This window comes from Manihot esculenta, chromosome 11, assembly GCF_001659605.2.
Source record: "Manihot esculenta cultivar AM560-2 chromosome 11, M.esculenta_v8, whole genome shotgun sequence".
Taxonomy (NCBI): Eukaryota; Viridiplantae; Streptophyta; class Magnoliopsida; order Malpighiales; family Euphorbiaceae; genus Manihot; species Manihot esculenta.
This window is the reverse complement of record NC_035171.2, coordinates 20,848,063-20,861,699: the sequence shown is the minus strand read 5'-3', so window position 1 is coordinate 20,861,699 and position 13,637 is coordinate 20,848,063. Positions and strand designations below refer to the sequence as shown.

Genomic DNA, 13,637 nt, shown 5'->3' with positions numbered 1-13,637 from the left:
GTTGAAAATCTCCCATCTCCAAGATTAGGTCGTCTCTCTCTCGATCTTCAAGAGGTAAGAGCCGATCTTAAGCTCATTGCATGTTTTAAGTAAGTTTTATGAAGATCTATGGGGTAGAATGCATGTTTAGCTTATAGTTAGGTTTATGAGTTTATGTTGTGTTTTTGAGCAATGTGGCTTGCCAATGCATGTTTGATGTGTTGTAGATGGGGCTTAGGATGGTTTGAAGCCCCTAGGAGCTGGTATGATTGTGTATATGTGTTGTAGAATAGGTTTATGCATATTTGGGAAGTTTTGGAGGCGTATATGCATAGGAGAGCTGGGTTTCTGCCACTAAGGGAGAAACCAGGTTTGGCAGCCGAAGGAACTTTCGGCCGCCGAACATGCTTGTGGAAGCAGCCTTCGGCTGCCGAAGCTTGCCCTCGAAAGAGGACTTTCGCCTCTGTCTGGGAGTTTCGGCCGCCGAAAGTGCCGCCGAACATGCATGAGTTTCGCCTCTGTCTGGGAGTTTCGGCCGCCGAAGGTGCCGCCGAACCTGCCTGACTTTCGGCTCTGGAGGGACTTTCGGCCGCCGAACCTGCCGCCGAAAGTGCCCTGTCCAGCCCTCTTTTGCATGATTTTCTATGATCGTTTCATGATGTTCTAGGGGGTTTTTGGGGGATGTTTTTAGAGTTATGTTCTAGTTGTTTGGTCCCTCATTTGAGTCCACCTGTGTAGGTTCGGACCCGAGGAACCGAGGACCCCAGCAGTGAGTTCAGCTGCTTCTGAGTTAGTAGAGCTTCAGCCAGAGGTGAGTGGAATAACTCTTATGCTTTTAAATAAATAAACCAGTTTTAGCATGATTCACGCATCATGAATGCCATGAGATATAATAGGGTGCTTGCATTAGAACTCACGAATATGTTGCATTGCATAATATATGTTGATGATGCGGATGAATGTTGAATGATCCTTTAGTCCTCATATGTTATGATGTGATGATGATACGGTACGGAAGACCAGTGAGGCCCATTCTACGCCCCTGGCACAGTTGGAATGTTATGTTATGCTATGTTATGATTATGTAAGAGAAAGACCAGTGAGGCCCATTCTACGCCCCTGGCACAGTTGGAATGTTATGTTATGCTATGTTATGATTATGTAAGAGAAAGACCAGTGAGGCCCATTCTACGCCCCTGGCACAATTGGACCATGTAGAGGACTATTGGTGACAAATTCATCCTTGATGTGATTAGCTGTGATGTGATGCATTTCATATTATCATATGTTTCAAATGTTTTATTATTTTGCTCATTGGGCTCTAGTAGCTCACCCCTTTTCCCTAATCCCCCAGGATTACAGGTACGGGCTAGTTAGAGAAGTCAAGAAGAGTAAAGTTATGTGTTGTAATAGATAGAAAGTGGACATGATAAATTGTAAGATGATGTAAAGTTTGAATAGTCATGTTATGTATAATGATATTGAGGATTAGAAGTTGTGCTTGACTCTATGGATGTTGTGATCCCCTTTAATACATGATCTTAGATGTTTTATGATGTTTATGTAAACCAACTCAACACATGTTATGTCACCCTTTGGGGACATTGATGAGATCCCATAGAGGGGTCAATGTTTATGATTATGTATGTATAGTGCATGCACAGATTGAGTTTGGTATATGAGAAATGAATGAAAGAAAAGTTTTAAATTTTATGTATATTGTTGATCATGTATGGGATTAAACAGGTTTACAGGTTGCATGTCAGGCTTGCTACGGGTCCCGGCGGCCTTAAGTCGATCTGGATCCTAGCGCCGATAGCGGTCCGATTTTCGGGTCGTTACAGGTGTAGGATGAGAAGCTGACATTTGTATTTGCCGTCTCTCTTCCATTATACAAAAAGAAACAAATTGTAAAATATCACAAATAGAGGAGCTGGCATCTGTGTTTGTCGTCTTTCTTCCATCTATGTTAGGAGGTATAGTCAATCTAATTGATATTGCAGTTCGACTAGAACGTGGATAACAACCTTAGTAATTTGTCTGACATTACTCCATCCGTACAATATATCATATTATCAAATATTTAATTAAGGATAAATATTTAGAAAAATATTAGAATATCACATACATACTACTAAGGGGAGCATTATTATATGGTTCTCGGTTAGATAGTGCTCACACTACTGCTGTAATTCAGTTCCATGCCCATATTTAAAGTATGAACAGTGGACCAACCATCTGGAGAATTGCAGGATTTGTCGCCTTACACAATTATCTGTATAACTATGCGAGGCAAGCTCCGCCTCAACTATAATTGTTAGCTTCTTCTAAATCGGTCAGCAGTAAAAATATGAGATTCATACTAGAAGTAGAGGTATCATTGAAAATAGATCCAATGTCTCTCAAAATATAAGTTCATATGAATCTTTGTACAACTTCCTCCTCAGCATTATTCTGAAGTTGACAGAACTCTTCAAGTAGCCCGTTCATCTTCAATAACATCTTCTGATAGTATTATTAGGTGGAACGATATTTAATAACTTCTCACATAATGGTAATCAATAGTGACATGATCGGCCTGTAACCCAGTAATTAACCTTACATCTTGAAGGGTAATAGTTATATCTCATTCTAAAAACATAAATTAAATGTGTGGGTTTGTAGTTGCTATCGCTTAACAAGTGCAGTAATTAAGTGTCAATTTAGAGTAAAAAATCTAGGTATATAATACCATAAAAAAACATACGCCGTAGATGAGGTATAATTTACTTTGAAATTTCATCCATATGCAAAATGATACCCGTTCATCTGTAGCCTATTACCCCAATTTCTATAGATTATTGTCATATAGCCTCATATTAATATTTTGATGGTGCATATAGCAACGATGGGTCATTAAAACCCGATAATATAAAATCACGTAATTTATTATAATTACATCACAATAAATATTAACACTACATTAAATCATCACTACTAAATTTTATCTACTAAGTTACAATAAAAATTTTATCACTACACTTAAATATAGTTACTAAATTTTTGTCCACCCAAAATCAGAATAAATATCTAATCACTACATTAAAACATCAATTATAATTTTTTTCTTACTAAAACATAATAATTTTATTTTTTATTACACTAAATAATAATAATTAATTTAGTTTACCTAAATCACATTTTATATATTTTAAAAGTGCAAGAAATCATCCATTATTAATTTTTTTCTATTAAATCACAATAAAATTTTATCATTACACTAAAATACAATTACTAATTTTTTTCAACCCAATATCACAATAAATATTTTACATTATATTAAATCATCAATTATAAATTTTTTTTCAAATTAAAACACAATAAATTTATTTTTTACTAAACTAAATAATAATTATTAATTTATTTTACCTAAACCACATTATATATTTTAACACTACATTAAATCATCAATATTAAATTTTTTTATTTCCAACCAAATCACAATAAATTTATTTTTACTATACTAAATAACAATTATTAATTTTATTACCTAAATCATAATTTATATTTTCACATTACATTAAATCATCAACATTAAGTTTTTTCTTCTATACTAAGTATTTTATCACTATATTAAAATATATTTACTAATTTTTTTTATTTAAATAACAATACAAATTTTAACACTATATTAAATCACTATTATAAATGTTTTCCTATCTAAATTATAATAAATTTATTTTTATTACACACTATAACGATTATTAATTTCTTTTTAATCTAAAATATAATATATAATTTAACACTATATTAAATCATAAATATTAAATTTTTTCTAATAAATTACAATATAAATTTTATTTCTACACTAAATAACAATTACAATTTCTTTTCCACCTAAAATCAGTAGAAATAATTTTTATTACTACACCAATGCACAATTATATTTTTTACACTATAAATACATTTGTATTTTATAATACACATTTTAAAATTAAAATAAAAAGATAAATATATAAAAATATACCTCGCAAAGGAATGAAAAGACCACAAAATTATGAATATTATCAAGGAACCACATTAATTTCTTGAAGCAAAATAAGGAGAAGTAGAGGAAAGGATAATAAAGGATGAAAATGGTAGGGAGGAAATGAAAAGAAGTGGCATAGGAAAAAATTTCTGTGAGAAAAGGAGAGGAATAAATTATCTCGTTGACTTTTAAAAGCCAAAGAAGTAGAACCATCGCATGCAAGCGCCCATGCTCCTGCATGCTGTGTTTGACAGTCATACTGCCAAACACAAAGGGTGCAGAAATGACCCATTAATTAATAGATCAATTAGGCAACGAATCATTTAAATGAGTCATTCAAGAGTGTAGAGATTTTCTGCACCCGTGTAAGGGAGCTTCACATTACATCGTGTCGAACAATGCCATGTTAGCTCTTGTGAGCAGACATAGACCGAGAGCTAATTGTTAGACACTTTAAGTATTGAACACATATTTTGTACGACATTCAAAATACTTAACATATTTATTTGATAATATGACTGTCCAATAAATTTTAAACACTATAAAACTGAAAATATATTTTGGAATTACATAATTTATAATTTATTTTTATTTTTTAGTATGCTTTGAAAAAGCTCGAGGTACCTCTTCACTCCAAGAGACGAGTTGAGTTTTGGCTATGTTGTGTACAGACTAAGAGGTGCATTCAAGTTCTTTATGTTTTGAAATTGCAAGTACAATTCGCTGTTTGTGTTGCATCTGCACACTAGAGAGCATTCGTCCAAAGTAGAATGAGTAAAAAGTATAAGCGAGTTCAAAGGGAGTCGTAGCAGTATGAAAGAGAGTAGGGGTGGATTAGGACTATGGATTCCTTATCCCGGGGAACTTGATTCAGTGGTATTGCCGCCAGTTGTGAGAACATCCAGAGCATGTTGAGTTTACATATTGCTTTGCTCATACCTTTGTGAGCTTTGAAATGATATGATTTAATAACTTATTTTTCTTTTTTTGGCCCAAGTATATCCCTTCTTGATTATATGGGAATTAGAGGCCTTTTGGGAGTTTTGTATACCATTTAGAAAGGAATAGGGCAATGCTGAGATACCCTCTGGGAAGTTATAAAATTTTGGGGAGAGTTACAAGATTATTGACAGTATACTAATATTTTTACCAAGAAATTCCCATCTTGTATCTTGTACTGGTAAAAATATAGGAAACAAAACTAGCTAACGTGCGATATGGAGACCTATAAAGACTTTAATTCTATGAATCCAAATTTTTTGCATTTGCCTTTATTTTTTTTTTAATTGTATCTTAAATTTTAAACATTTGTATTTATTAGTCATAATCAAAATTGAGAAAATATTAATATGGACATAATATAAAGTCTACTAATGAAAATTTTTCATAGTTATTATTTTTGTCAATTATAAGTCCATCGAAATATTTATTTCAATTATATCTATGTCAAAATTAATATTGAGTACGAATCTAACAATTTGCATCTCTATCAAAAATAGGGAAAAAATAATTTTTTTTCAAAAAAAATGAAAATCCATGAGGGTTACAAGAAAAGAGCATCGCATAATGAAGCCGAAATTTAAAGCAGCAGCCCTGATTCCGCCCAGTAAAACTCTCATAACTGGGTATTACCAAGATCAAAGCACTCCTCATTGGAAGAATATTATGGGGGTGTGCCAATTTAAATGGCTCAATAAATTTAATCCCAAATGAACAAACAACCTTATTATTCTCTGCACGACTCTGAGATGCAATCTAGGCAATAAACAAATTGCAGCAGAGGTCCATCAAAGATAATTTAAGCACTGTAAAAAGCTCATTTCTTATCAATTTGATGAATCTCGGCTGTAGAACAGGTCGAGAGTCTTTGCTGGTATACGGTGCAGTAGCTCTCGGGGGAATATGCGGAGCAAGGTCCAAGCTAAATCAAGTGACTGGAAGATGTTGCGAGTGTCATAAGCTCCTTGGCTAACAAATTTTCTCTCAAATTTGTCCAGGAACTCCAAATATAGCTGCTCAACAGGAATCAGATCAGTCACCTTGTATAAAGTATTCTATAATAATTTATATCTACAATCTATCTATTTATTTATCTATTACGAAGAGGGATTATTTTGTGGACCAACAAAAGTAGTCTTAATATAATTATAAAAGGTTAAACTACGATTTAGGAACTTTTGTTGTAACTTATAAGATGTAAAAATAAGTTAACATGTTTGTTTATAATATTTCTTTACTTACAAATTCAGCTCATAAACTACAAAAAAAAAAATAAGTTGGGGGTGACCAGATTTTCATTTTGGTAAAGCTAAAAAAAAAAAGTTGGGAATGATCATATTTTCATTTTGGTGCTTATAAGAACTAAACTTAAAGTTAGATTGACCAAACAAATTACTAAATTGTTCTTAGTTAATTTTAAAACTTTACCACATTTAATATCCTTTTCAATTTAATAATAAATGTACTTGTAAGCTACTTATAACCAAACAAGTCATCTGCTTATCAATCACTACTCTACATTTTAACTAAATACATAATTGCTTAAAATTTTATAAGCACTTAGTACTTATAAGTTAATTTTCATGAATGAAGCCAAACACCCTCGATCACTGTAGTTTAGTGAAACCTACACTTTGCTCTCTGTATTTTTTAAACCAGCTACTTAGTCCTTGTAATTTTAAACACCCAAGAAATTAGTTTCTACAATGAAAATATAGTTTAATCATAACTGTTATATTATTTCTTTAAGAACTAACTTGTTTTATATATTTATATTACTGGGACTAAAATGTTGGAATATGTGAAATTTGTAGTGACTAAATTGTGAATGAAATTATAAGATCAAGTATAGATTTCACTAAATTATAAAGACTAGATTACAAAATTTTGAATGAGCAGCAGGGAAAGCAGAATACCAGGTCTTCAGATGAAAGAGCTTCTTCTCCAACAACGGCTTTCATTGCCTGGACATCCTTCCCAATTGCATAATTTGCATATAGCTGCAATTACAAAAAATCATAAATTTATAGAAAGCATAAAACAAGACAATAAACAGAAAGCACGCAACACTGAGTATAATATCAGACCTGGTTGGACACATCGGCATGGTCCCTGCGTGTCATCCCCTCACCAATGGCACTCTGGAATGAACGTCAATGAGAGTGTTTAGCATATGCCTCATATCCTGTACTCCTATCACTTCAATATGATACCCTCCTCACTTCATAGTATTGGGAACTCAAATAAGAGATTAATCCATACCTTCATCAGACGAGACAGAGATGGGAGGACATTGATTGGAGGATATATCTGCCGAATTCAAACAAATATTAATCTCACACCATACGGGAATATCATTCTACCAATCTCATACTGCTACCAACATTCTATCAAATGTCAATCTCCTACAATACAAAAATCCACACTAAATTTCAAATCTATCATGGTGCTTATTCTTGTATGATGTCTCAGAAAGGCCAATTCCTTGCAGAAAGTTGACTTTGGCTACCCATTGAAGGACATATAAATTTGCATGTCGAGATCAACATGCACAAATAAGGCCTTTCTTTAGAGTCACCAGGATCAAGAATGACTTTTAAGTTAATTTCCTAATGATGTCTCTCATCAACAAACAAAAATGCTTAGTTTCTTACCTGTCTATTGTAAAGCTGCCTGTCAATGTATATCTGTCCCTCTGTAATATATCCTGTAAGATCTGGGGTGGGATGTGTAATATCTGGTAATAAAAGAAAATCAAGTTCAAGCAATCTATTCCAAGTAAAGAAATAAAATGTGCGGCGGATTGTGAGGTCTCTGAACCATTACCATCATTTGGCATAGTTAAAATTGGAATCTGTGTAATGGAGCCTTTTCGTCCCTCAATCCGTCCAGCCCGCTCATATATGGTTGCCAAATCAGTATACATATATCCAGGATATCCACGCCTTCCAGGTACTTCCTCTCGAGCAGCAGACACCTGCAGCAGTAATCACTACTTGGCGTCACACAACACAAACAATCTCAAGATATTTATACCCTAAAGAGTGTATAATTAAATTATTTCTTAAAACTAGAAGGGAAAACTGACTTGCAAACCAACTAAATGGAAATCCATTGAAAATTTACAAGCACATATGAGATCTAGAGCAACCAGAAATACAAAAAGATGATACTGTGCATGAATATATAAAGTTTGTGTTACTATTATTTGTAATTATTGCACTTAATTTATGTCTAAAACAAACAAAGTAAAGACACATCTTTTGCCTCACCTCACGAAGCGCATCAGCATAAGAGCTCATATCTGTAAGAATGACAAGGACATGCTTCCCACACTCATATGCCAAATATTCAGCAGTGGTAAGAGCGATTCGAGGGGTGATGATACGTTCAATTGTAGGGTCATTTGCCTGAACAACAGCATGGCAGTATCAAAATATCAATAAGAAACACAATTTATAAGATAATAATGAACAAGAAATCAATTATCTGGCACATTAAAGCACATCTAAAATTGCTAACGTAAAAATTTACCAAGTTCAGAAAGAGCGTCACTCTCTCCATTGACCCATTTTCCTCAAAATCACGTTTGAAAAACTGAGCAGTTTCCATGTTTACGCCCATAGCTGCAAATACAATGGCAAAATTGTCTTCTTCTTCATCCTGAAAAATTGCAGGGTGGCACCAGCACTCAGTTCTAGATTCAGTTTTAGAAAGAGAGAATAAAAAAGTGAAAATGAAACAGCTGCCTAGGCAATAGACTCCACTCTTTGATGTAAAAGGAATTATACCAACTAGAGATTACTGTAGCATAACTAAAAAAGAGAAGGAATAAGGAAGTTAATATGTTGCCTTGCCCCAAATAAAAAAGGAATTTCTAATGTTGCACTACCATCTCTTCTAACATATGTACTATATCAATTAAACTATGACCAGTTCTGACACATCATTAAACCTTAAATCGCAATACTTTCTACTTTTAATTATCATATCATCTGAGTTCCTAAATCATTCATCATTAGACCTATGCAGTTTTCAGTTTAGACCAAAGTACCAGTTCGGTTCAATTGGTTCAGTTTTTGGGTATGATTTAGTTTACATTTTTAAATAATTTCAGTTTCTGGTTCTATTGGATTTTTTCTATCAAAAACTGAAAAAACCGCACTGACCAATTTGTAAAACCATGTCTGCTTTTTCTACCTATACATATATGTGAATGAACCAATGTTAAAAGCCTTACCCACAGCATGCTCTCTCCTCTGCCTATACAGAAAGTCGCCCCCTTCTCCGATTCTGCTTTTCCTCTATCCCTCCCACTCTCAACCCAACCATTGACTCTCAGTTTCTTAACCTTGCTTGCTGGTTATTGCTGTCGCTCCTTCTTGTTCTTCAAATTCAGCTTCTTCCCTTTCAAATCTATATCCGGTTATGTGATGCGAGGATTTGAGAAAGGCCGGCAAATCCAAGTTCCATATCTTCTTCCCTTGAACTCTTGGTGCTTCTTCTCCTTGTAAGAGCAAGCAAGTAAGCACATCAAGAGGATTCGAGGAAGGTCAACATCTCTGAGTCCCACTTCTAGAAGCTATGGGTTTGTGTTAATTTTATTTTGTGATGGCTTGTGGGTGTAGGCGTTTTGTTTTCATTTTTTATGGTTTAGATTTGTTGTATTTGTAGAATGATGACTTCCTCGATGCTTCTGGGAAAGAGTTGGTCACTATTGTGGTTATGTTGTTCATAAGGGTAATCTCAACCTAAGCTATTAAAAAAAACAATGCTTTTTCATTTCATTTATGGGTTTAGATTTGTTGCATTTTGCATATAATGCCTTTGATTTGAGAATATTATATATCCATGCATATGGGTGTTTGGAATGAATTTGGCAATTTGGGGTTCTAGGAATGCAATTCAGGACACAATCTAGATCTGCACATCACACAAAACCAACTGTATTGAACCGAACCAATTTGGTTCGATTTGATTCTTCTTTAGTTTGATTCCATATCAATTGGTGTTCTAAATGAATTTGGTTTTTCAATTTCGGTTTGGTTTGACTAAATGCTCCCCCTTATTCATCGTAAAATACATTTTTTCGTGTGCTAAGTATACCTGAAGAAGATTGTCCAACTTCTCCAATCGTTTCACCAGACCTGCTTGGCGACATATTTGTGCAGCAATTTCATTATGGGGAAGACCAGCTGCAGAGAAAAGAGGTATCTTCTGTCCTCTAGCAATGGAATTCATGACATCAATTGTTGAAATCCCAGTCTGTATCATCTCTTCGGGATAGGTCCTTTCACTGGGATTAATAGAACTCCCTGTAATAGGCATGATAAATTGAAGGACAAGTGACATGTACCAAGCGGAACAAAAAGCACGAATTAATTAAATTTACCAGAAATGTCCAAGTAAGCCTCAGGCAAAATTGGAGGACCATTATCAATAGGCTTCCCAGAACCATTAAAAATGCGCCCAAGCATATCCAATGAGACAGGAGTCTTCAGAACCTAAAGAAGAAAGGGTGCGAAAAGGAGGGTCAAATGGACAGATCTAATATAAATGAGAAAGGAACCAAAAGTTGACATGAGGCAAACCTCACTCTGATATCAAATTTTGCCAATACTTCTACCAAAAATTATCTTTATTAATTAGGTCATAAGAAATCTAGCTTTTCATCTTGATGAAAACATATCCTTAAAACAAAATTTTCATATTTTTCAGTGGTCCAGGCACAGTAATTTGTTAAAAAAAAAACAAAAAAACATTTTTATGCTAATGATAATGCAAAAGAAACACCACACAGGCACATAACTGTTACTTTGCTAAATACACCCAGTTGCCATCAGCACCAGAAATCTCTCTCTCTCTCTCTATGTCTCTCTCATTAGCCAACAATAATGCAAAACGAACACCATACAGGCACATAACTACTGCATTGCTATTAGAGCCAGAATTCACTCTTTTTCTTTTGCAATGTTTTCTCCTAATCAAGTAGGTCACAAAAACAAATGTACAAACATTAAGTCCTCATAGAACTCAAAGTTCTTATGATTCATGTCTTTTTTTCCAGTGCACCCTAAACATTAGAAAATTAATTTTGTTTGATTTCTGGTGTTACAAATTACAACCAACAGCATAAAATTATTTCAATATGCAAGGATTTTTTTTCTTTTTGTTTTGGAAAAAAAGGCATGATTGTCAAGTTATATCTACTGGATTCAATTCAATAACAGTTAGCGTCCAGCGCATGAAATGGATATGTTCCAACTGATATAAATAAACATTACCAACTTTAGCCAAATTTTCAAGTCATTTTAGGGTAATTGATATGGCAACATAACTTCAGCAGTGTTTCTTCCGTATAATATTATAATTCATTTAGAATTCACAAGAATCCCATTTACCATAGGATTTTCTAATTGTTAATGAATAAAGACCAAGTGACTTAATTCAATTTAGAATGACACTAGAGACATCAGACTTAATTTTGCATTTAGTATTTGTAGGCAAGCAGGCAGATAAGGAGAAATTATTGGGTACTCCATGCTTAGCACCTCATCACGCTCAGGTGGTGCACCAAGCCAATAGCATCGTAACAGGTAATTAAAAAGAATTGAAAACTACCCACTAAACCAATATTACCACTAAAAATTCATACTTACATGGAAGTTAAATTCAATTTAAATTTATTAACATTTAAATTATTTTAGTTACTTGTTTGAATACTATTGGTTTGGTATACTATCTCACATGATGAAGTGGTACATCGGGAATATCTAATAATTTTCTGCAGATAAGTTGTATAAGTTGTTCAAGAACATCTCAATTTGTATGATTGAATGCATTTCAGTTGGCAGTAGCTTCCAGTTTGTTGACATTGAAAGGTCTAACTAAATAAAAATTTATACCTCTCCTGTAAATTGGACAGTTGTGTATTTGTTGTCAATCCCAGATGTTCCTTCAAAAACCTGTACCACAAGACAGGAAACAGATAGTGTATACTCCTAGTAAGCACAAGCACTATTTTTCAATAAAAGCAGATCAAAAGTGCGCCACAAATTATCCACCCAAACAGATAATACACTATGAATTAACAAGAGAGGCATCACTTTGGTCCTTCCATGCACCAACCCTTCAGAGAATAAGCATATAAGATAATTAAAATGCTACTAATTTCACCAGTGTTTTGAATACCACGCAAGAACTCAATTCACTTGCAACAGACTAGATGGAGGATGTGCAACAGTAATCACCTGAACAACAGCTTTCTCCCCATCAACTTCAAGGACTTGACCACGGCGGGTCGTTCCATCCCCTAAACGAATGTTAACAATCTCTTGATATTTGGGTCCCTAGCACAGTGTATCAGATCAATAATGCATCACTTACCACTAAAGAAAAAAACAACAAATTAAAATAGAACAGCACAAAATTCTTACCTTAACCTTATCAAGTATAACAAGAGGTCCGGCGACTCCAGATACAGTTCTATACTCTGAAATGCAACAACGGAGAGAGAGAGAGAGATCGTCAATAAACACGTATTAGGGAACAATTCAAGAAATAAACCTAGATCAAATTCAAAATTAAGCATTATCGAAAAACATTCATAAAAAAATACGATCATACCCATGCCGATCTCCAGCGTTCCTTCCTCCATGTCGAGATTGTTTTGCGCCACTCCCATTGTCAAGCTTCATTCAAAGGTTTTTGAAATTAAATTAGAAAAAAAAAAAAAAAAAAAACAGCAATCACGAAAGTCTCCGACTGAAGAATGACATCGGAATTACAATCAACAAATTAAAAATAGTACAGAAAAATCAAATTTCAAAATACGATTTAACAGATTCAGAACTCACTGTTTGAAATCAAAGTTCAAATGAAATTAAGGTGAAAAGAAGAAGAAAAATTACAGGTTTTTGGATCTAAAAAAGGGGAATTGAAGTAATACCTTTTGAATTTTGATTGTGATGTAAAACAGAGAGCACAGAGGGGAGTATATCTTTGTATTTAAGCCGAGATCTGATGGTCTATAAGAAATTGATTGAGATGTTGAGAATAATTAAGGGTAATTGTGTAATAAATCCAGGCAGAAGAACCAAAATAATTTTGTCCAGGAATAATTACACTCCTAAATTTGACTGCTGTGTTGAGTGTTGATTGGCTATACATCTGGGCAATTAGAAGGGCTGGCTTCTAAACAAGTGGGACTGAGACTCAGTCTGACACTGAACTGATATTATTTTAAGGGCTCGGCTGGATTCAACCAATTTAAACTGAAATAATACACAGAATCTAATTTTTTCTTTTAATTTCTTCATTTTGATTTAATTTCAAGTTTTAAAATTTTAATTATTTCAATTTAATTTAATTTTAATATAAAAAATTAAATAAAATTAAATTGAATTAATTTATTATAATATTATATTATTTTAATAATATAAAAACTCAAACTTAAATAATATTAAAATATTTTAATTAAATTTTAAAAAATTAAAAGTAAAGTATAAAAATAAAAAATTTATTAAAATATTTAACTGAAATTAAATTTGATTAATTCGATTAAAATTGATTTCTATTTAATTTGGTTGGTTTAATTTTTAAAAAATTAAAAAATATAATTTTAATTTTTTGTAATTAATTTTAAAATTAA

General features: G+C 33.2%; 1 protein-coding gene across 2 annotated transcripts; it reads right to left on the bottom strand.

Annotated features, from left to right (window-relative positions):
• Positions 1-5,484: 5,484 nt before the first annotated feature.
• Positions 5,485-13,160, bottom strand: LOC110626871 (V-type proton ATPase subunit B2). 2 transcript variants are annotated; one of them, XM_021773023.2, is made up of 15 exons: positions 12,936-13,150; positions 12,614-12,678; positions 12,424-12,479; positions 12,238-12,336; positions 11,893-11,952; positions 10,380-10,491; positions 10,094-10,302; positions 8,522-8,650; positions 8,260-8,397; positions 7,814-7,964; positions 7,642-7,724; positions 7,250-7,297; positions 7,075-7,128; positions 6,904-6,987; positions 5,485-6,000 (listed from the first exon to the last, which is right to left on the bottom strand). In XM_021773023.2, exons 2-15 carry the CDS (start codon positions 12,669-12,671, stop codon positions 5,815-5,817), a joined length of 1,467 nt encoding a protein of 488 aa, XP_021628715.1. In that variant the 5' UTR covers positions 12,672-12,678; positions 12,936-13,150; the 3' UTR covers positions 5,485-5,814. The 2 variants fall into 2 exon arrangements, 1 of the variants encoding a protein (XP_021628715.1); XR_006352592.1 differs by having other exon boundaries at positions 5,567-6,000; positions 7,075-7,172; positions 12,936-13,160.
• Between the last annotated feature and the right edge of the window lie 477 nt (positions 13,161-13,637).

What these genes read in the sequence shown, in the direction of transcription:
- LOC110626871 (XM_021773023.2), bottom strand. Translation starts at nt 12,671, where the DNA reads ATGGGAGTGGCGCAAAACAATCTCGACATGGAGGAAGGAACGCTGGAG. An exon ending in ATGCTGATGCGCTTCGTGAG is followed by an intron (nt 7,965 to 8,259) that starts GTGAGGCAAAAG and finishes TTACTGCTGCAG; the next exon opens with GTGTCTGCTGCTCGAGAGGA. An exon ending in CTCTGTCTCGTCTGATGAAG is followed by an intron (nt 7,129 to 7,249) that starts GTATGGATTAAT and finishes CGTTCATTCCAG; the next exon opens with AGTGCCATTGGTGAGGGGAT.